The sequence below is a fragment of the Podarcis raffonei genome, chromosome 8 (assembly GCF_027172205.1).
Source record: "Podarcis raffonei isolate rPodRaf1 chromosome 8, rPodRaf1.pri, whole genome shotgun sequence".
In the NCBI taxonomy this organism is placed as follows: Eukaryota; Metazoa; Chordata; class Lepidosauria; order Squamata; family Lacertidae; genus Podarcis; species Podarcis raffonei.
In genome coordinates this window covers 81,335,524-81,358,249 of record NC_070609.1, presented here as the reverse complement: position 1 = coordinate 81,358,249, position 22,726 = coordinate 81,335,524, and the positions used below count along the sequence as shown (strand labels likewise).

General features: G+C 49.7%; 1 protein-coding gene across 1 annotated transcript in view; it reads right to left on the bottom strand.

The window, feature by feature from the left end:
- Nucleotides 1-17,434, bottom strand: part of LOC128419891 (anoctamin-7-like) — a 29,491-nt gene extending 12,057 nt beyond the window's left edge. Inside the window, exons 1-15 of the mRNA XM_053401113.1 lie at nucleotides 17,296-17,434; nucleotides 15,953-16,477; nucleotides 14,368-14,475; nucleotides 14,116-14,252; nucleotides 12,562-12,619; nucleotides 12,228-12,338; nucleotides 9,881-10,046; nucleotides 8,840-8,930; nucleotides 6,178-6,274; nucleotides 4,057-4,200; nucleotides 2,408-2,545; nucleotides 2,190-2,288; nucleotides 973-1,075; nucleotides 567-678; nucleotides 189-243 (exon numbers count right to left, since the gene is read on the bottom strand). Coding sequence (XP_053257088.1) covers nucleotides 189-243; nucleotides 567-678; nucleotides 973-1,075; nucleotides 2,190-2,288; nucleotides 2,408-2,545; nucleotides 4,057-4,200; nucleotides 6,178-6,274; nucleotides 8,840-8,930; nucleotides 9,881-10,046; nucleotides 12,228-12,338; nucleotides 12,562-12,619; nucleotides 14,116-14,252; nucleotides 14,368-14,475; nucleotides 15,953-16,477; nucleotides 17,296-17,427 — 2,076 coding nt within the window. The 5' untranslated portion in view covers nucleotides 17,428-17,434. The remainder of the gene's footprint in view (nucleotides 1-188; nucleotides 244-566; nucleotides 679-972; nucleotides 1,076-2,189; nucleotides 2,289-2,407; nucleotides 2,546-4,056; nucleotides 4,201-6,177; nucleotides 6,275-8,839; nucleotides 8,931-9,880; nucleotides 10,047-12,227; nucleotides 12,339-12,561; nucleotides 12,620-14,115; nucleotides 14,253-14,367; nucleotides 14,476-15,952; nucleotides 16,478-17,295) is intronic.
- Nucleotides 17,435-22,726: the final 5,292 nt, after the last annotated feature.

The following is a 22,726-nucleotide window of genomic DNA, read 5'->3' as shown; positions in this document are numbered from 1 at the left end:
TGGGGTGACGGCAGGAGAAACCCAAACATGTATGTGTGCGTGCGTGCGTGCGTGCGCACACACACACCTGCAGCAAACTCTTTGGAGAAGGACCTGCCTGGCTCCAGCATCTGGATGCAGAGCCCGCCAGGTGGGCAGTGCCCAGACCGAGGCAAGAGAGAAGACTTGCCCCCTGCCCTGGTACTTACGTCTTCGTTCCTCATGCCCAGGAGTTTTCCATATTGGCCGGGGTACCCCACAAACCTGCTGGGACAAAGCGAAGGGTCTGCCTGGGGTTTGGAAGCCTCACTCCCGCAATGGGAGAACACTCAAAATGGCAGCTCCAGCTCTGTACTGGGAGAGCCCAGGGGAGGCTGAGAGCCCCATGGGGAGAAGGCAAAGCCATAGAGGAAGTGGGGAGTTGGGGGTGCCCAGCCCAAGTGGTGGAGCCCCACGACATGCCTCCTTGTAGCCACAGTCATGGCGAAGCAGGGCTCACGCTCCGTGGCTAGGAAGTCCCTCCCTCCCTGCCGACTGGGGTTGTTTCCCTGCCCCTGTGCAAGGGGTCTAGAGACTAGCAGCCTCACCTGCCCTTGAAGAAGGCCACGTAGAACGGGGAGGAGTAGAAGTTGACAAACTGGAAAATGAAGACCTTGAAGGTGAAGGCGTCTTCATGCTGCGTCTGAGTCCGGTGCATTTCTGCAAAAGGGGACAGCCCAGTATAGGGTGGCCGGGAGGCATGTTGGCCAGAGAGGAAGGAGGAGGAGCAGGAGAAGGGGAGATGGGGGGCAGCCAGCCCCATGGCGGAGGAGCTGCTCGTGCTCCAGAAATCCCCAAGGGGCATTTTGCAGGCCACCGCCCCATCATGCACAAAGGGAGCCTCATGAACTGAGCTCAGCCAGTTGGCAGTGGCAATGCAGGGACAGAATAGGGACAGAGTCTGGGCTTGCTGGGGAATCGGGGTGGGGTGGGGGGTTGGCATCTCAGACTCACCCCACCTGGTGAGCTTCTCAGCCAGAGAGGTGTAGACCTGACTCATGAGGAGGATGAGCACCAGGTTCACCATGCAGCTGCTGATGTTAGCAATGTTCCCCGCCTGCAGGGAAAAGACAGAACGTCGCCACCCCAGTCGTCTCCAAAGACCAGCGAATTCTCTCCCTCCTTAAAACACACAGAAAGGAAGGGGAACCCAATAGCCTAGACCAGTGTTCCCCAACCTTGGGCCTCCAGCTGTTTTTGGACTACAATTCCCATCATCCTTGACCACTGGTCTTGCTAGCGAGGGATGATGGGAGTTGTAGTCCAAAAACAGCTGGAGGCCCAAGGTTGGGGAACACTGGCCTAGACCACAGAGACCCCCTGGGCTCAAACTCGACACACAAGGAAAATCCTCTCTGTAGTGCTAAATTGGAGCAAAGGTCAATCCGCAGAAAACCCAAATTGCTGTTTGTTCCAACTGAGCAAGAAAGAGCAGCAGGACAAGGGAAGTGTGGAGGAGCCCTTACTGCATGTCTGAATGCCCAGTGTGCCTGGCAGAGGATGAGAGGGGCAGGTCTCTGCCACTGAGGGGCTTACAATCTAAAATCCAACCCTAACTGCAGGAGAATTCTGCCTGGACTTTTTATATGTCTATCCAGAGAATGCAAAACAGAAAGAGGGAGAGAAAGAGAGAGGCAGAAAGAAAGAGAGATAGACTTTGATTGCATACACATTTAGCACATTTAGAGAGGAGCATACACACCCAAATTCCGGGAACTGTAGTTTTAATGATGCTGCGGATTGTGGTTGTGTTTTTTTTAATTATTTGGTTGTTCAAATTAAAATTTTACAGAGATACATCAAACATAAATCATAAAAACAAGATTCCAAAGAATCTCCTGGATTTCCCTCCTCCCCTTTGTGGGTCCTGTTATTAATAATTTCCTCCTGCATCTTTTATGATGATCCAAATCTTTTATATCTCCATTACGTCCAGAATTCACCCTTAAACTACAAGTGATACTCCAATCCTACTAATGATTTTAACGATGTTGGGAATTGTAGCTCTATGAGGGGTCAGCTACACTTCCCAGAATTCGGCAGTGCGGGGGAGAACGCACCATACGCTTTGCACACAACCGTTCCCCTACAAAATCCATCGCTGAACATTCAGGGTTCAATGTCTCTAAGGGGGGGGGGTGGACCAGGCCTCACGGCCCCTCTTCTCTCACCTGGGTCATCAAGATCGTGTTCCCTGTGTGGTACATCATGGTGCTGACAATTCCTCGGTACATGATCACCGACACGAGGAAGATCATCACCACACAGAGCTGACGGGAGAAGCAAAGCGTTCAGGATCAGCGCTGAGACCGGAAGCCTCTCAGCTCAGCCCAGCCCCGCAGCCCGGGCCTCTGTCTGGCATGTCCTCGGGGCAGGGGATTCCCCTCACCATAATGATGATGGCCATGGATCCCGTCAGGATGCGGGAGAGACGGTCACGTTCAGGGAAGTACGGCTCCTTCACCCCCGTGACGGGATTCTGCTCCATGCGGGGGGCCATGGCGGCAAACTCTGGCCGAGGACGCTCCTGGGGTAAGGAGAGACAGAGAGAGGTTGAGATGGAGAGACGAAGGCTGAAAGGTGTTGGGCTCTCCCTTCCTTGGAGGATTTTAAAGCAGGGCTTGGGCAGCCATCTGCCAGGGATTCTTTAGCTGCTATTCCTGCATCGTACGGGGTTGGGATAGATGATCCTTGGGAGTGTCTTCCACCTCTACAAAATGCTATGCAACGGCATCTGGGGACAAAGTGGGGTTGGGTATGGTTAAAAGAGATATGAAAAGAAGATTTTTTTAAAAAAAGGAGGGGGTATGACTAGAATAATATTATGTCAAAGTATATAAGGTGGAGTAAAGGATCAAGATAAGGGAAATTAGAGACATAACAACTGGAAATATATAATTATAAATGAGATTGGAAAAAGGGTTAGAATTTGCTGAATTTGACGGAATAAAGAGGAATACAAAAAAGGGAGATGTGAGGAGGTCAGGAAAGAGGGATATGGAATTTTGAAATTTAAAAGTGGAATTTTCTTTTCTTTTTCTTCTTTTTTGTGTTGTGTATTTTTTGTCTGTTGTTTTTGTTCTTGTTTTGCTATATGTGATATATGTTTTGTAAAACTTTAATAAACATCTATATATAAAAAAAACAAAGTGGGGTTGGGGAACACAGAGCTCTCGGATTCCTAAACAAAGGTGAAAACCCTTGGACGCAAATGGTGTTTAACACTGTGCGGAGATGTTTAGGATTATATTACAAGCCTTGTGCTTCACAGAATCGCAGAGCTGGAATGGACCACGAGGTCATTAAAATGACCATTTTGTGAATGTGTTTAGGGTGTTCTGTTGCTGTGCCCTACCTTGGTACATTTATATTTTTGTTCCTTTTCTTTTTGTATATTTTTTTTATTTTACATTTTAGAATATTCATTTAAACAATGTTAAAATATCAGTGACTTCCTTTCCTCTCTTCCCATGGTTCAGTTTGCATGCCATAGATCCCAGCGTAGTTTACATAAACTAAACCATTCAGTATAATAATAATAGTTTATTATTTATACCCCGCCCATCTGGCTGAGTTTCCCCAGCCACTCTGGGCGGCTTCCAACAAAGTACTAAAATACAGTGGTCTGTTAAACATTAAAATCTTCCCTAAAGAGGGCTGCCTTCAGATGTCTTCTAAAAGTCTGATTGTTGTTTATTTCTTTGACATCTGATGGGAGGGCGCTCCACAGGGCGGGTGCCACTACCGAGAAGGCCCTCTGCCTGGTTCCCTGTAGCTTTGCTTCTCACAATGAGGGAACCGCCAGAAGGCCCTCGGCGCTGGACCTCAGTGTCCGGGCAGAATGATGGGGGTGGAGACGCTCCTTCAGGTCTACTGGACAAAGGCCATTTAGGGCTTTAAAGTGGCTAGTGCAGCAAAACTGCTTCTGCTTTTTGCTTTTGCTGCCGGAGGGAACACTGCCTAAGTTCACCGCCCCCCTCCCCAGCTAAAAGGTGGGTTGAGGGAGGCCTGGCAGGCCCCAATCTGCCTCCCACTTGCCTCGTCCTCCTGGAAGTCCATGCAGTCCCAGTGGTGGGCCAACGTGGCGTTTTTCCGCTTCCAGTACTCCAGGAAGGTCACGGCCCAGAAGGACATGAAGATGCTGAAGAAGACGGTCCCTGGGTGGTCAAAGAGGTAGCCCACCTGTGCTCAGAACAGGAGAGGGGGGAGAAGACGTCCAGGAACAGCTGCCATACAGACACTCCAATGGATTTAGATCCACCCAGTGGTAGCTACGCCGTGCCCTTGCCCGTTTTGGGGAAAAGGTTTTGTGCTCCATGTATTAAAGGTAAAGGTAAAGGGACCCCTGACCATTAGGTCCAGTTGTGGCCGATTCTGGGATTGCGGCACTCATCTCGCTTTACTGGCCGAGGGAGCCGGTGTACAGCTTCCAGCATGACTAAGCCGCTTATGGAGAACCAGAGCAGCGCACAGAAACACTGTTTACCTTCCCGCCGGAGTGGTACCTATTTATCTACTTGCACTTGATGTGCTTTCGGACTGCTAGGTTGATAGAAGCAGGGACCAAGCAACGGGAGCTCACCGTGTCACGGGGATTCGAACCGCCAACCTTCTGATCGGCAAGTCCTAGGCTCTGTGGTTTAACCCACAACGCCACCCGCGTCCCTTGCTCCATGTATTAGGCACCTCTTAAAGAGATCCTAACCAAATTGGCTTGAGAGGAAGGAGCAGGTTTGGGCCAATATTTGGATACAGCCGTGCGCCATTTCGAATCAAGATTGTACATCGCAGCAGCCTTTGGCTACGTGCAATAAAACTGACTGATTTAATGAAAGTTGTGGGCTGCGCCTTTGAAAACTGCACTGATTTGGAGGGTTCTTAGCATTCCTGAGCCACGCTGGGTGCAAGGCTGCCGCGACTGAATAGATGAATGACGAACGAACGTTTTTCAAAACAAAGCAAAACAAATATCCTTTATAGATCACTATGGTTCCCATTCTGCAGATGGGGGAACTGAGGTCACCAAAGGCTGGCTTGCCTGAACTTGTTAACCAGGGAGAGAACCTGTAAAATGTTTAAAATAACCTTTTCCAAAACAACAACAACCCCAAAGCCTTTCTTTGAGGAATTTTAGGTACCAAAATCCCAATGGAGCAGAAAAGCCTATTTATGTATGCAACCACGGTTGCTCAGATGTTATTGGCCCAGAGATGGAAAGAAGATAAAGTCCCGACCAGAATGACAGATTAAGTTGATGGACTATGCTGAAATGGCCAAAATGACCGGAAGAATCAGAAATTAGGAAGACCAAAAATTTTAATAAAGAATGGAGGGGATTATAATTAATTGTAAGCTGCTAAAATCGTTAGTAGAATTGGACTAACACTTGTAGTTTAAAGGTGAATTTTGAACATAAACGGAGATGTAAAAGATCTGGATTATCATAAAAGATGCAGGTAAAGGTAAAGGTAAAGGGACCCCTGACCATTAGGTCCAGTCGTGACCGACTCTGGGGCTGCAACGCTCATCTCGCTTTATTGGCCGAGGGAGTCGGCGTACAGCTTCCAGGTCATGTGGCCAGCATGACTAAGCCGCTTCTGGCGAACCAGAGCAGTGCACGGAAACGCTGTTTACCTTCTCATCGGAGCGGACCTATTTATCTACTTGCACTTTGAGGTGCTTTCAAACTGCAATGTTGGCAGGGGCAGGGACCGAGCAACGAGAGCTCACCCTGTTGCGGGGATTCGAACCGCCGACCTTCTGATCAGCAAGCCCTAGGCTCTGTGGTTTAACCCACAGCACCACCCGCGTCCCTAAAAGATGCAGGAGGAAAGGACTAATAATAGGAGCCACAAAGGGGAGGAGGGAAGTCCAGGAGATTCCAAAAAATCTTGTTTTTATGTTGTATGCTGGATATGTGATTGTAAAACTGTAATTTGAAAAACCAGTTTTATTTTATTTATTTTAAATTTTTTTTTATTATTTTTTTTTAAAGAAAGACTTTGGGAGCTCCACTTTGGGAGCAGGCAATCCGTTGCATTTCCACGCCAGACAGAGAGAGCTACTTGGCTCTCTGTGACGTCACCACATGCCCTGCCTCCCATTCTCCCCCCCCCCGAACAACCCCCAGAAGGCCCAGCAGCCAGGAAGTCTCCTCACCTTTGCCATGGGGCAGATCTCAGAGAGGTTCCAGTTGCCGCAGGTGTCACACAGGGGGCACATGAGGAACTGGCCCCCACTGCTGCAGATCTCTTGCCTGGGGAAGAGAAGAGTGTCAGTGGAGGATGTCACTCAGGGTTGGGGGGCGGGCGGGGGACTCACCCAAGGTGTGTTTCATGATGCTCAACTATAGCGCTCCCAAAGCAAGGAAGGATTGGACTCTGGTTAATAAAATACACACGAGGCTTGACCAGCAAGACTCTGGGAGGCAGTGCAAATACTAATAATAATCCTGTCCACCCCTTGGCCCAGGTCGTTTTATTCACGAAAGAACTTTTTACACAGTGTTCGTAAGAACCAATCAGATTTCCTCTGAGCATTTCAAAAATCCCCACGTGGGGACAAAGTTAAAACTACAAAGAGCTAATTTGAGCATGCATACGTAGTTCAGAGTAAATAAAATAGGACTAAAAGGAGGAATGCATTCAGCAAACTCCAGAGGTCATAAACAGGAGAGGAAGGATGGAAGCATTTGCCATCTCCTTGTGAACTCTCTTCTGCGCCCTTAAGATCTATCTAAAGATTAACAAATCTACAGTACATCAAAGTTACCTACTATCTTTATGACCCAGGATGCCTGATGAAGCAACTGGCCTGTGTTTCGAATGCATATACGTGCCTTTCAGGCAGAGAAATAGGACATGGATGCAGAGGCCTGGATTGATCAGAAATCATATCATAATGGCTCAAACCTAGTCAACGCAATGCTTTCATAGCTGACACAAATGGCTTGCTTCATATTTTTTATAATTTCTCATAGCAATCCCACCGGATCACTACACTCAACGCCAGCTGGGTCCCCTTCAGCTTAAATCTGACTCAGGAAGTGGTGTTTTTCTTAAAATAACTGGAAATAACTTCTTTGTGCATGAAGCAATCTAGGCATCTGGAGATGCCCTTTCCTTTGCCCAGAGTTGGCACAATCACCTCTCTGAGGCCAGAGAGGACCAGGATCCTGGGTCAGAGGGCAGGAATGGGAAAAGGCAGACAAGGAAGAATCCACTCCCTGATCTAACCCAACCCAGTATCCTGCTTCCAACAGGGGGGCAGCCAGAAACCCAGAAGCAGGGCGCCAAGTCCTCTCCACTGCTGCATAACTCCAGCACCTGGCATTTGCAGCTGAAACGGCAGGATCAGGGCGAGGCAGCCCATCGTGCTCTGCGTGATGGAGCGTGATGGACAGAGGATAAAGGAACCTGCGTTTATTCCTCTTGATATAATTATTTTGAAAAAAGAGAGCTCTGCATTGTGTTTTCTTCGGTGACTAACTAGGTGCTTGCACCGAGGAGGTTATTTCTCTCTTACTCCTTGTTCCTCAGCCTTCAGAAATCTCAGGACTCGGACACTCCTTTCAGCTGTTTTTCCAAGGTGGTCTGTTTCCAACAGCCAGGTGCTTCTGGGCATAGCTGGCAAGTGTCCCTTATTTGGAGGGACAGTCCCTTATCCCAGCGCCATGTCCCGCTGCTGTCCCTTATTGATGGATGTCCCTTTAATTTCCCAGGTTTCAAAGGAAGCAGCTCCTCTCCCTCCCTCCCTGCCGGCCAGGGAGGAGGGAGGCTCCAATTGTGTTGCTTGGCTGCCCGGCCCGCCCCCCTACGGCCTCCTCTCACCAGCCATGGCCCCCGGGAGCCCCTCCCCACCGGGACTTGCAGGAGCCTCGGGCCCTTCTGCCGCTATCCTCCTTGCGGCCGCCGAATTGAGCGTCTCTGCCTGGGGCCTCCCCTCTGCTTGTCACTGCCGCTCCCCCTCCTGCTAGGCCGTACTGCGGTTGTGCCGCCGAAGGACCCGGATGAGATGGGCAGCCTGACGTGGCCCATTGCTGAGGAGCCTTGAGAGGAGAGCGAGGGCAACCATAGAGAAAGCAGTTCAGAGAGAGGAGGAAGAGGAGGCGGCGGAGGCGCGGGCAGGTGTTCCAAGGGCTACAAGGGAAGGATCACAAGCGCTTCTCCCATAGATTTGTAGTGGTAGAGTAGCATAGATGGGCTGGTCTGCGGGTTTACTTCAGGCGCTTCCCCCCCCCCCTTCCTGCCTGATGGAACTGAGAGCTGCAGATGGAGCACGAGAGAAAAGATACAGAACCGCAGCAGCATCTTCATAGCTTGGGCTTCGTTTTGCGCGAAAAGTGGTTGCTGCTTGTAGTTATTTAACTGCAGCGTTTCATCAGCTGGTGTCTTGAGCAGCAACCTCTGGAAACGAAGGGCTAAAAACCGGCGCTGCTCTCCCAAATTATCTGGTCCCTTTTAACTTCGTATTTCAGCTGGTTGACTAAAATCCCTTATTTTGGCTGCTGATCCCTTATTTTCAAATCTGTAAGTTGACAGCTATGCTTCTGGGACACCCACCCACCAAGGCAGCACTGAAGGCCCAATGTGTGGCCTGTCCCCTCCTGCCCATGCAGATGCAGCCTAGGAAATTCTTCACCAGTTGAACTTCTGCCTGATGCACAGTCATAAAAGAGATGGAGCTTCCCACCCCATGGGGCCCAAGATGCAGGATGAGGGTTTGGAAAGGGATGCTTGGAAAGGGGGGTGTCATGCCCCGAGACATGCAGGCTCTCCCACAATCTGACTGCCCTCCTCCCCACATCACGTGCCCCACTCACGCTGGCGTGTTTGTCCCCATGGTGAAGAGGCCGGCAAGGAAGACCAAAGTGCCGACAATGGCGGCCGGGAGGAGCCAAGCCGTGTAGAAGCCTGCAGGAGAGACAGGTGAGGCCGAGCCCGTGAGCAGAGGGCACCCAATATTGCCCTGCCGCCCCCCACCCTGAGCCCCTTCCAGGCCGGAGCTTATGGGCTGGGCTCTGCCTTCCTCAAGCTCAGATTTCCCCACCCCATCCCAGTCTCCCTGCTCCGGACCCAGATGCAGAGCAGGGGCTGAACTCAGCACCGTGTGAGACCCAAAGCCGCTTCAAAAGTTATCTCTGAGCACATAGAGAGTGCAAGGCTCAAACGGGAGCACACACAATAACAGAAGTGAAATAAGCCACCGTATTTTTCGCTCTATAAGACGCACCTGACCATAAGACGCACCTAGTTTTAGAGGAGAACAAGAAAAAAAAATATTCTCTCCCTCTCTGCGCAGTGCCTCTCCAGCGAAGCAAAGTCAGAACAGCAAGAGGGATCGCTGCGCAGCGAAATCAGCAATCCCCCTTGCTGTTCTGGCTTCTGGGATAGCTGTGCCAAGCCTCTTCAGGGCAGGGGGAGTGTTCCTCCTGCTGCGCTCCGGAGGCTTTGTGTGGCTATCCCTGAAGCCAGGAGAGCGAGAGGGATCGGTGTGCACCAATCCCTCTCACTCTCCTGGCTTCAGGGATAGCTGCGCAGCCTGCATTCACTCCATAAGACGCACACACATTTCCCCTTACTTTTTAGGAGGGGAAAAGTGTGTCTTATAGAGCAAAAAATATGGTATACGGGAATGTAAAGAAGAGGGAGACCTCTGGCAGCTCACACTCACACACTTCAAAGCATACAGCTACCCCACCTCTCAAGGTTCCTGGGAACCATAGTTTATTTCCCAGCAGCCTGAACAAACTACAATTCCCAGGATTCTTTGGGGGTGTGCTTCAAAGGCTTGGTGTGCACATGGCCTCTGAGCAACCGCAGAGTGGTTTTTGGCCCCCGCCTGCCAAAAGAGGGCGCCTCACCCAGCCAGGCGAAATAAATGGCCACCTTCTCCCCAAAGTATTCCCGGATGTGGTCCAAAGGCTGGTATTTGTACCAGCAGCGCCACTGGGCCCAGAAGCGGTACAGGATCTGCCGGGGGTTCAGCTCTTCGCCCAGGACCTCGTACTCAGGCAGCTCGAAGGGGCCCTGTGGGAGGAGGAGCCAGAAGGGAAGAGGTTAAGTGGACGTGTGACATCATCACCCACAGGAAGTCACATCATCACCCACAGGAAATGATGTCAGAAGGTAGCAGAGACATCCTTGGGGAGGATCCCAGACTCCCAAGGGACAGAGGTGTAGAGGCCAAGGTGTACAGCCTCACGAAAAATAGCAGGATTTTAATTTCAGTTGGGAAAATGGAAAGATGAAAAGACAGTTACCAAGAAAAAGAAGAACACAGCCTAACAACCAGTAACATCCTGCGAAATATTATGCGCTGTTCTTTGCACTCACAGCTTGCCTTTTATGTTAGATATAACTTGATTTTTTAATCAGACATAATCTACATACAATATTTTCCACGTCGGGATTTATCGTTTGTGTGAGAGGCAAAGAAGTCCATGCAGTGGCCAGGTACCCTTGCCCCGGGCCTGGGGAACCACATCGCAGACTGGCTGCTTCTTCGTTTTGAGTTTTTAATTTTATTCTAATGCTACTTCCACCTTGGATGAGCTCTGCCCAAGTGAAACTGCCCAAGTGAAACAGCACAAGTGAAACAGCCATGACCATAAGCAGAGGAAAAAGGTGCCTTGGGGCACATGCAAAGTGCCCTCCCCCCGGAACTGAAAGGGGGGGGGAATGACTTTTTATCTTTTTTTTGCTCTATGTGACTACAGTGGTGCCTCGCAAGACGAAATTAATTCGTTCCGCAAGTCTTGTCGTCTTGCGAGGTTTTTCGCCTTGCGAAGCACGGTCAGTCGCAACTGCACCTCTTCAAGTGGTTTTTTTAAAAAAGGAAACAAACTTGCAAGGCATTTTTGTCTCGCGAAGCAAGTCCATAGGGAAAATCGTCTTGCGAAGCAACTCAAAAAACAAAAAACTCTTTCGTCTTGCGAGTTTTTCGTCTTCCAAGGCATTCGTCTTGCGAGGTACCACTGTAACTAATAGCCCCCCCTCTAGAAGATCCGTCACAGCAACTAATTGGCAAATGGGACTAAAAATGAACTGTGTGGGAATTATAGTAATTTTAAAGGTTTTACTCTGTAAAGGATTTGGATGAAGAAGGGCTCTCCTTGTGACGCAGTTAGAATGGAAATTGGATGCGAGACCTGTGTTGCAGGAGGTTTGGTCTTGAGGGAGGCCGAGCCGAAGATTTATTACTTTCGATGAGATTGTGAACTGAAAGGGGCAGCCCTCCTGGAAAAAGACTAATTTACGGTGCAACAGGTCGGGAAAGCTAAAGAGCGAGCTTTGAGACTGTATTTCATCAGAATGACAAGATAGTGATTGCTTGCTCGAGCGGAAATGCCTGGTCTATTGGAATTTACGAGAGAGCAGGACAAAGTCCACACAGAACTACAAATAAGACTGTTTTTTTCAACCCACTTGCGGAGCAATTTGGAGGTGAAGGAAAAGGAAAATGTGTAACAACAAGGATTGAGAAGAGGGGACTGGAAATATCATTCTTAATCTGAAAGCAGCAGAAAACAGTTGAGGAGTGGACTCCTGCCGATCGAGAAGCATGGGTACCCCCCACAAAAATAATTTATAATTTGGATAACAATTGGATTACATGATATGTATTGTTATAATTTGGATTAATTGGTTTGATGTGTTTAATTTGGTAATATGAAATTTAATAAAAATTATTTAAAAAACAAAAAACAAAGTGCCCTCCCCCCTGGGAACATACACCAAGAGCAGAACAGTGCATCCATACAGCGTAGTGCTGCCCACACTGACCGGCAGCCGCAGCAGCTCTGCAGGGTCCCAGAGATGGGGTCTCTCCCATTCCTTGCTGGAGACACCAGGGGGTGAACTTGGGGCCTTTTGCATGCAGAGCAGCTGTTCCTCTGCCAAACCACACCCAACCCAGCGCTAAGGAACTGCAACCAGCACCCACATAGACCTGGAGTCAAGGACCAGGGAGTCTCGGCCCCCTTTCATGCATTAGGGGATCCCTAAACTGGATCCTCACAGAACTCTAGCCCAATGGTTGCCATTAATTTGATTTAAACTGATTTTAGAATGATGTATTATTTTACTGTTGTTAGCCGCTCTGAGGCCAGCTCCGGCTGGGGAGGGCGGGATATAAATAAATTATTATTATTATTATTATTATTATTATTATTATTATTATTATTATTACCCCCCCAGCGTCTCTCTCACCTCATGCAGTGGGAAGGCTGCGGAGTAGACCCCTTCGTTCAGCAGCCGGTCGATGCCCATCTCTGCATGCTTCCTCTTCCCATAGATGGTCCGCGCTAAGATCTCATACACCTGGGAGAGAGAGGGGTGGCGCTCAGGGGGGATTCAGCCAGGTGGGAGGAAAAGGAAAGGGCATTGACAAGAGAGGTGGTCAAAGTTGTCTCCTCCCTCTCCTCCTCCTCCTTGCTGCCAGGCTGCCCCAAACCCACCAGGCATGCCCCTCTCCTCCTCCTCCTTGCTGCCAGGCTGCCCCAAACCCACCAGGCATGCCCCATTCCCCACCCCAAGGGCTCACAATGCGATGCCTCTGCGTGTTGGTGAAGTACGAATCGTGCTGCTCGCTGCCCAGGAACCTGAAACAGGTGAGGGGAGAGAGAGAGAGGGACAGGAGAGCTGGACACAAGCTGGGGTGGAAGCACCGGGCATCTTCCCCAAGGCCTCAACCTGGGCAGCTTTTGTGTCGCCTCTGGCCAAAGCAGTTTTGGGAACGGAGCTGGGTAATTGTAGGCACAACTACGACCCTCAGGCTTCTCTATCTGGCCTGTCAGACCCCCCACTAGGCTGCTGCTATTATTATTATTATTATTATTATTATTATTATTATTATTATTATTATATTTGTATACTGCCCTATACCCGCAAGTCTCAGGGCAGTTACAATGTAAAATCACAATATAAAAGCACAAAATGCACGATGAAAACAAGAACAACCCAATAAATGCACCCACCCACCCACGCTTTAAAAGGGCATGGATGTCAGTCAGCCAAAGACCTGGTTAAATAGGAACGATTTTGCCTGGCGCCTAAAGGTGTATAATGAAGGCGCCAGGGGAGCCTCCCTGGGGAGAGCATTCCACAAATGGGGAGCCACCGCCAAAAAGGCCCCGTTCTCATGCTGGTACACTACAGACGAAGAAGGGCCTCGGATGATGACTGCAGGGTCTGGGTAGGTTCATATGGAAAGAGGTGGTCCTTGAGGGCTGTGTGGCAATGGTGGGCAGGGCCAGAGGCCAAAATTGGGTGGGGCACTGGAAGTGACTCTTCTCTTGGTATCTTCCAGCCACACAAAAGCCACAGTTCTTCCCTCCCCCCCAGCACCGCAGCCCTTCTCCAGTTGGACCTTGCAAGCATCCTCAGAAACTTCCCAGCCAGGCCCAAACACGGCACAACTGCTGAAAGGCTTCCTTTGGAGACCGAGAAGGTGGGTGTGGTCTGAGAAGTGTCCTGGGGGCCACACCATAGCTGTCAACTGTCCCTTATTTGGCGGGAAAGTCCCTTATCCCAGCGCCGTGTCCCGCTGCTGTCCCTTATTGATGATGTCCCTGAAATTTCCCGGGTTTCAAAGGAAGCAGCTCCTCTCCCTCCCTCCCTGCCGGCCAGGGAGGAGGGAGGCTCCAACTGTGTTGCTTGGCTGCGTTGCTCACCCAATAAGGAGACTAAGAACGACTGGAGGGTGGAGCTTGCATGCCTTGTGCCGATCAAATTGGCCACGTTGCCTGGGGACTCGCCCTTGCTCAGCGCTTCCCAGCGGAGAGGTGACGGTGGTTTTCCTTGCTGCATCCCCTTTGCCGGGTTGCTGCGCTGTGGGAACCACCGCTTGAGGCTTCGTTTGGCTACTGGCTGGGTTTTCTGCCTTTGGCTCGGAGGGGCTCATAAGTTGAACATATTTGTGTCCGCAAAATCTCTTATTTTGGCTGCTGATCCCTTATTTTTGAGGCTGCTGGTCCCTTATTTTCAAATCTGTACGTTGACAGCTATGGGCCACACAGAAAGGCCTGAGGGCCACCTGGGGTTCACCCCTTGGAGGTCCCACCCCCTTTGGTGGTTCCCCACACCTGCCCTCACTCACTTGTCGAGCTTGGACTTTCGGAAGGCACAGGTGTAGTAGTCGACGGGCTTCTTGGGCACCTGCTGGGCCATGATGTTCGGCAGGTGCAATTTCCGAAGCAGGTCGTCAGAGCTGTTGCGGTCCGGGTTGGGGTGGGCCTGTAATGGGGCACGAGAGGAGACGGAGGGGCTAGGAGGTAGACCGCTGGCAAGGAGGCAGCCCGCGAGGAAGCCAAATGGGTCCCCCATCCCACCTGCATGCGCCGGCACTCACCTGGAGAGGGGCCCGCATGCACAGCTCCTCCGCGTAGTAAACCAGCACTTCCCAGGGCGCGCTCAGCTTCATGTAGTGAATTCCCTTGCGGTCGCTTAGAGTCTCCTCCTGAGAAGGAGACAGGTTGCTGAGAAGAGGGTGGGGGCTTCCTGGAAGCCTCAGCCAAGCTCTCTTCCACATGGAGTGCAGCACAAAGACTGTAGCCCCCAAGAAAACACGAACCTGAAGCCCAGGCCCCCTCCCCAGTTCGGGAGGCTGGGAAGCATGAGTGGAGGAGTTTGGGATTTCTTAAAAATAAATCATCGTGCGTCTTTGTTTCTCCACTTGATCCTTTTACATGGTTTTGTACGTATTGTGGTATTTTATGCCTTGTGACTCGCATCTATCTTTTTGTTTTCAAGGAGCACAGTTTAGTAATAATTTATTGCATATGCTAAGAGTGAATTTCTGTTTAATTATTATTTGCCGATGTTTTGAGAGTTAGCTGTGTACTATTATGTTCCCAAAGATTATTGGATACTACAGTCAAACCTCGGCTCCTGAGCGGCTCCATTTTTGAACATTTTTCAGAAGCTAAACGGCCATGGCAGCTTCCGCTTGAGTACAGGAAGCTCTTGCAACCAATTGGAATCCGCGCCTCAGTTGCTGAACGTTTCGGAAGTCAAACGGACTTCCGGAACGGATTATGTTGGACAACCGATGTTTGACTGTACAGTGGTACCTCTGGTTGCGAACGGGATCCGCTCTGGAGGCCCGTTCGCAACATGAAAAGAATGCAACCTGCAGCGGCACGTCTGTGCATGCGCGGGTTGCGATTCGCCATATCTGCGCATGTGTGTGACGTCATTTTGCACTTCTGCGCATGCGCGAGCGGCGAAACCTGGAAGTAACCCTTCCGGGTCGCCACAGGACGTAACCTGAAAGAACATAACATGAAGTAGACATAACATGAGGTATGACTGTACTTTATTGGATATAAGTCCAACATTGTTGTTGTTTAGTCGTTTAGTCATGTCCAACTCTTCGTGACTCCATGAACCAGAGCACGCCAGGCACTCCTGTCTTCCACTGCCTCCCGCAGTTTGGTCAATATAAGCCAATATAAGTCCAATATAAGCCATCCCATTTTAAAGTTATCTTTTATTATGACTTTTTGTATTCGATCAGATTATCCTAAGGCAGGCCCTCCAGATGTTTTTGGACTACAATTCCCATCACCCCTGTCCACTGGTCCTGTTAACTATGGATGATGGGAGTTGTAGTCCCAAAACATCTGGAGGGCCGAGTTTGCCTGTGCCTGTTCTAAGGTGTGGTTTCTTTGTTGTATATTTTGTTGCTGTAAACCGCATTGCGTATGGTAATATGGAAAAGTGAAATTAAATTAAATTAAATGAGTGGAGCACCCAGCAGGGGAAAAGCAGGCAGGCAGGCTGGCAGACAGAAAGCGAATTTTTTGAGTTTCTGCTTCATGGCCTATCCCGGCTTCAGAGGTGCCAGTTCAGCTCCTTGCCGAGGGCACAAGGCAGCCTTGGTACAACTTTGCCCAAAGCCCTCCAGGAGACCCCTGCCAGCAAAGCCCCCTCACCTTCTCCATCAAGAGGCCGGCAGTGCGCAGGTTCTTGAGGAACTTCTGCCTCCACCTCTCGTGATGCCCGCGGGCCGCCTCCCACCCGGCCCCCTGGCCCGCTGCCCTCTCGCCTTCCGGGTGGGGCTGTTTGCTGCGCCTCTTCTTCGAGGGACGCAGCTTCTCCTCCCAGACCAGGACAAAATCTGCAGGCAGAGAAGGAGGTGGCAAGGGAGTTGCGGGCGCCCTGGGGGTGCCCTGTTCCACAACCGAAGTGCAGCCCACCCCCCACAAGGCATGTGGCCAGAGCAACACGGGTTCATTTTCGCGCTGCCTGCTGCTTGGAGTTCGCAGAAGCCGAAGCCCCCTTTGCTCTGCAGTTGCAAAACTGCAACTTGGGCAAAACACTGGGGCGAGGAAGAAGGGGTTATACTTGCCTATCTTTGTCTTCCCATCTCGGAAGTAATTCCCGCTGGCACTGCTGGGGTAGCCATAAGTTTCATCGCCATAAATGTAGATGGGGTCGTCGTCGTCGTCGTCCACATCCTGAAAACAAAATCAGGATGGGGCCACATTTGGGGGACTATTCTGCATCTGGGATGGAAGGTGGAAGCCCCTGTAGAGCCTGGTGGGTGCCTGAGGCTGCAGCCTTGCAAAGTGGGCCAGCCTGTCCTAGATGGGGGACCACCAAGAGCCCCCCTCCTTTCTGTCAATAGGACCTGCTCTTATTGTTTTGGTTTTTTAAATCTGGGATTAACTGGCCTGGCCTGGCCCAGAATTGGGGTCCTCCCACCTGCCAGTTCTCAATTAGCAGCTCAGCCTTCATGCAACTTTGGGGGGGCTCACAGTTTGCAGCAAAAAGACCCAAGGGGCATGGAAAGGCTTTGCCCACTAGCTCCACCCTCCCATTTGTGTACAGTAGCAGTGGGCAGCTGAACTCCACAATTGCATTTCTAAATGGGGACAAAAGTTCTGCTGCTTTTGTGGGTTGTGGTCTGACAGCAGAATTGTGCCTCCTCCCTCCTCCCAGGGCTGGATTTGAAGGAGAAACCCCACAAAGTGATGCTGTTAGTGGTACGGGGGTCTTACACCTGCAGATCTGAGCCCCTTTCCTTCTTTTCTTTCTTGAGACACTCCCAGGACTTGGTTCTAAATAAAGCTGGTGGGGGAGTGCAGTCCCTGAGCACACACAGAGCGCCTCCCCCTTGCCACTCGGCAATCGCAACTAGGCTCCAAATACCCTCAGGGGCCCGAGGAAAAACATCCCCATGCGGGAGGCACGAAAGGCGTTGATCCCAACACCCCCTGGTTCTGGAAAGAACCCCCTACTGGGATTGCTTGCCCTGCCTTCCCCGTCTACTTACGAAGGTGTCCCTTCCAGCGCCCCCGTTGGGGAGAATACTGGAATCCTCGTAGAGGCCCGACGGGCTTTTCCCCAGGCCGATGAGCAGGCCAGTGTCCTGGGCATCCGACCCAGAGACCTTCTTGCGGATCATGGCGTTGTCGGGGAAGGAGACTCAGGCTGCAGCTTCCATCACCCCTTCAGTCCTTCCAGAGGGAGGTGGGATGCAGGAGAGAAGCTCATTTGGGTGGGTGGGGGCCCCTCCAAAGCCAGAGAGTCTCCCTGCCCTCCCCTAGCTCCTCATCCGTGGCCTGGGTACCTCCATCCTCCTGCTGGGCTGTGCAGCATCTTCTGGTCCTGCAAAGGAGATGGAGCAGTGATGTCAGAGCAGCAGCAGCAGCAGCAGCAGGAGAGGCAGTGCTTATGGCTTGGGAAAGGAGGGGCGCTGGGAGCCACGCCAGCCCGCTGCCCCCCCCCAGCCCCACGCACTGGCAGGCCCCTGCTCTGCTGTTGCTGAGCAGCTATGGGATGAGGAGGAGGAGGAGCAGAAGCAGAGGAGGCTTCCCGGCACAATCTCTTGCTGCCTGTCAGCCTGGTGGGGGGGGCACGGAGGGGTGGGGGGGTGGCAAAAAGGGATTGTGCAAAGGTGGGAGGAGGGGGAAAGAGGTGGGTGGTCACGGAGAAATCAGAGCATCCTCTCTCTTTTTTTTTTAATTATTCATTTTATAACACAAATAAACAATACAAACAGAAATACAAACAAATTCTTGTCTTATCCTTATTATTTCTAAACATTGTTAGGTGAGCTTCCCCAAGTCCCCCCCTATCTGATTTTCATTTTACCTCATCTTTAGCAGTTTCATATATCATAATTTTTAACCATTTTTTTATCACACCTACATTTACCATAAAGATCTTCACACTTTATCACTTACAAAGAATACTATTTTAAAATACACTATCTTCTACGGGTGGTGCTGTGGGTTACACCACAGAGCCTAGGACTTGCTGATCAGAAGCTCAGTGGTTCGAATCCCCGCAACACAAAGTGCACATAGATAAATAGGTACCACTTTGGTGGGAAGGTAAACAGCGTTTCCGTGCGCTGTTCTGGTTTGCCAGAAGCAGCTTAGTCATGCTGGCCACATGACCCGGAAGCTGTACGCAGGCTCCCTCGTCCAATAAAGCGAGATGAGCACCGCAACCCCAGAATTGGCCATGGCTGGACCTAATGGTCAGGGGTCCCTTTACCTTTATCTTCTACTTCTAACCCTGCAGCCTATATCCACTTCCAAAGCTATTCTAAGATTTAAATATTAACATATTTTTTCAAATATTCCTTAAACTTCTTCCAGTCTTTTTCCACCGTCTCTTCTCTCTGGTCTCGGGAGTCTCCCAGTCACTTCGGCAAGTTCCATATAGTCCATCATCTTCACCTGCCATTTGAGCATCCTGTCTTTGTGTAAGAGAAACAGAGTCGGAGGCAGGCTGCCATTCCAGCAGGCAGATGGTGACTCTCTCCTTGCAACAGCCTCCTGCCTGGAAGAGGGTCCTCAAATTAAGGAGGGGCACAATCCACCAGTCCTGCCCCCCCCCATCCCCCTTTCCTTATCCAAAACACATCTGCTCTGTAGATTTGGGAGGGGGGACAGTACTTCCGTAGTGGCCGCAAGAAGAGGCCGCCACCTTGCAATTCTAACTAACCCTGGGGTGTCAACGTTCCTTCAACCAGCCCCAATATTGTCTGCACTGGCTGTCAGCAGTCGCTCTCCGGAGGGTTTTCAGGCAGGGGGTCTGTTCCTAGCCCTACCAGGCGATGCTGCCATCATGGATTGAACCTGGGGCCTTCTGCATGCCAAGCAGCTGTTCTACCACTGAACTACCTGGCTCGTAGCCAGATTCTGCGCCCAGATTTGTAGGCACAGATCATCCTCTAGAATAAAATAGCTTACTAGGGAAATGCTGAAGTTGCCCTTTGGGGAGCCTCAGGGTCAATTTTTTTATAGTAGCCCAAATCTCAGTTGTATGGGTGTATGTATATATCTCAATTTTAACTCATGAGCTATTGCTGCAATCTGTTCCAATTGTATATTTTATCTTTATGAACGCTGTTTTTATTGTGTTATGTTACATGAGCTGGTCTTTGACCGTAATAAATTATCTATTGTAATAAACAAAAAATCTGCCCTTATCCCCTTATGGGGGACACAAGAGCCCTTATAGAGTCCTTTGTAGGTCTGCCCTTATATAGACATTTTAAGTTGCCCACCTTGGAGTCAAAGACCACCCCCAGATACATCATACCTACATCACAGAAAGGGCGGGCTAAAGCAGAAATCTGAGTGGGTTGTTTACTTCCTGTCTGGCAAGTCACCTGCTAATGTTTACTGGATTGATACCCTGGGGAGCCTGGCCAGTCTTTTGTAATGATAAGTAATTAGTTCCTGAGCCAAGTCACAGGCTCACCCTATTCATACACAGACATACCCTTAAGACAGGATTTGTGAAGGAAAAGGCAATGGGGAGACATTTGACCTTGCAGAGAAAACACCTGGTCAGCCTGGGAGTCAAAATGGCTCCATGGCTGCTCTCCTGTGCAGCTTCAGACATGTGGCCTATATATCTATGTATGTGTTTGCTTGGTACATTTATGAACCTTTATTATCTACATAAGACCTTAATTTATTTATTTCACTATCTATCTTCTACCACTGAACTACGGCCTCTCCAGTAAATGTTAAATTCTGGACCGAGGGCATGTTGGATGCTGACGGCAAAAGGAGAGAGAGGGGCATTGGAAAGGGCCTGTTGGGGGGGGGGTGGCTTTGATGCCATGGGGACCTCCCCATAATTCTGAATGCTGTTGTAAACAAAAATTGCCCTTTTCCCTTATGGGGTATCCAAGAGCCCATATACTGTAGGGTCCTTACATAGGTTCCCTATTGGTAGGAGAAAATAACAGAGGCCAACCAGAGAATACCGAGAAGCAAAGCAGCTAGTAAGCCTGATCTTTATTGATCTGTTGCAACAGGGTGCTCCCCTCACCCGCAGGAGGAGAGGAGGGACCCAGAATAATGGCGCGCAAGGCCTTATAAAGACTTTTGAAATTCCCCTCCTGTAGATCAAGACCACCCCCAGAAACATCATACATACATCCCAGAAGCGGTGTAACCTAAGACCACCCCTCAGATACATCACACCTACATCACAGAAAAGGCAGTCTAAAACAGAAATTTGAATGTCGTTTTTCCTCCTGTCATTGTTTATCTCCTGTCTGGCAGGTTACTTGACTGGATTGCCTGAGGAGCCTGGCCAGTCTTTTGTAATGATAAATACTTAGTTCCTGGGCCAGGTCACAGGCTCACACCCTATTCATATCTTAAATGTGCCCTTAAGGCAGGATTTGTGAGGAAAGAGACAATGGGAGGTTTCCTACTTTGACCCTGCAGAGAAAACATTTGCTCAGTTTAGGAATCAAAATGGTTCCAGGTTGGTCTTCCTGTGCTGATCTATGTACGTGCTTGGTTGGTACGCTTATGAACATTACCATATATCTAAGACCTCAAAATTCCTATCACAGTGCTATGGAAGGGAATTGTCAGCAAGGGAGCACTGACTACCACTGCAGTTTCCAGGAGGGAAGCCAGAGATTGGGGATAAACAGCGCTGGAGAAAGAGGAAAGAGGAAAGAGGGGTGTGATTTTAGCAGGTAGCAGGAGCCGGGTTGCACTCTCAGCCTCTAAAGAGTTCAGGGGAAGAGGCAAACTAGACCGGCCCATGGAGAACCCAAGGCTGGTTTCTGGGAGCTGCCATTGATGAGCTTCTGGGGTGGGCATCATTTTTGGTCCTCAGGAAGAACTTTATAAATGTTCTTCCTTTGTAAGACCCGCTGGTTTTAAAGTACCTGCAGGCCTGGCAATGCAGGGGGTTTAGCTAGATGACCCGTGGGTCCCTTTAAATTCTACGGTTCTATGACTGTAGGGAAACCTTTGATGAAACTGAAGCTGCTGCCTACAAGGTTGCAAAGAATCTTCAGCTCTTCAGCTTCCTTCCAGCCTAGCCCAGCCCGGTGTGAGATGAATTTGAGGAGCCCACGCTATTAGGAGAATCACCGCAGTCTCCAATTCCAGAAACATCCTTCCTTCAGCTCCCTCGAGCTGCATTAAATATTTACTCTGGCTCCAGGCAGGCAGGCAAGAAAAGAGCTGTTTGAACTCTTCAGTAATGTTTTCAGGAAGTGGTGGCCTTGGCAAAATGGAGCCTGGGTCAGGATCTTCAGAGTCAGGAACAAACACAAATTGACTGCTCTTATGGGGCAACGTCCAGGAAGGAAAGATGGTGGACTACATATCTCTTGTTGACAGACACCGTGTCCATGGAGATAATTATGTGATGGTTAATGATAGCCGAGCTATAGATCTCGGTTATCACATAATCCCTGGGAAAACAGAGAGAACCGAGATTAAGCTCCGAGGCTCTGAAAAGCTGCTTTCCACTGCTCTGCCTAAACACCACGTAATAGTCCCAAGGGACATAAAGTCAGCTAAACCTCCCTTTATTTATTTGTGAGACTATTATAAATTATGACTGAGGTTTTCTGTCTGCCAGTTGAAATATAAATCTAGAATGCAACCCAACTGCTGGCTTAAAAAGAGAGACGGAAATCAAAAGGTTCAAAGTAAAATGAAAAGCATGCTTTAATTGTGGCCCCCAAAATATTTTAAACCGCTAAGAGGTGTTCCAACTATTAGAAATCTTTGCTGTCTTTTATTTTTAACACTCTATCCTTCTGGATAAAGTGTTGGTTGCAAAATGAAACTAACTAGCATAATTATGCTACTGTGAGGGGGAAAATGCGGAAAATGTGGTTTGATAAAAATCAAGGGGACTCAGACTCAAAGCAGAGACTGTCAGATCTTCAAGAAAGTGAGCTGTTAATAAACCAAGAGCACTCAGTAACGGTAAAAACACTGTTGGACACCCCATGATGCCATTGTTGGCATCATGCAACAATTACTGGATGAGCAACCAAAAGAGATCAGAACTGAGATGGATAAAGTGGTGAATGAAAATGAACCAGAGAAAGATGAGGCTAAAGAAGACCCAGAACCTTTGGAGAATACTTTTGATGGAGGACTGTCAGAACAGAAGATTGGAATGGTAAAGATTGAGGCAGTAGATGACGAAATGGAAAAGACCTTCACACAGGTGCCTGGAGGAGTGAAACTGTCATGTTGTGGAGTTATGATGCTAGAGTAGTGGGATGAAACAATGGATGGAGAAATTAAGAAATATTTTGAGGTGGTAGAGACAGAACTGAGAAAGAAAGGATTCTGTATACAATTTGGAGTGAATTTCGAGGGGAAAGCTACCAAGCTTCTGGCAACACTCCTGGAAGAAGACTGGAGGACGAGGAAATAGGCGGATTTTATTTTTCTAAATCAGGTTGGAAA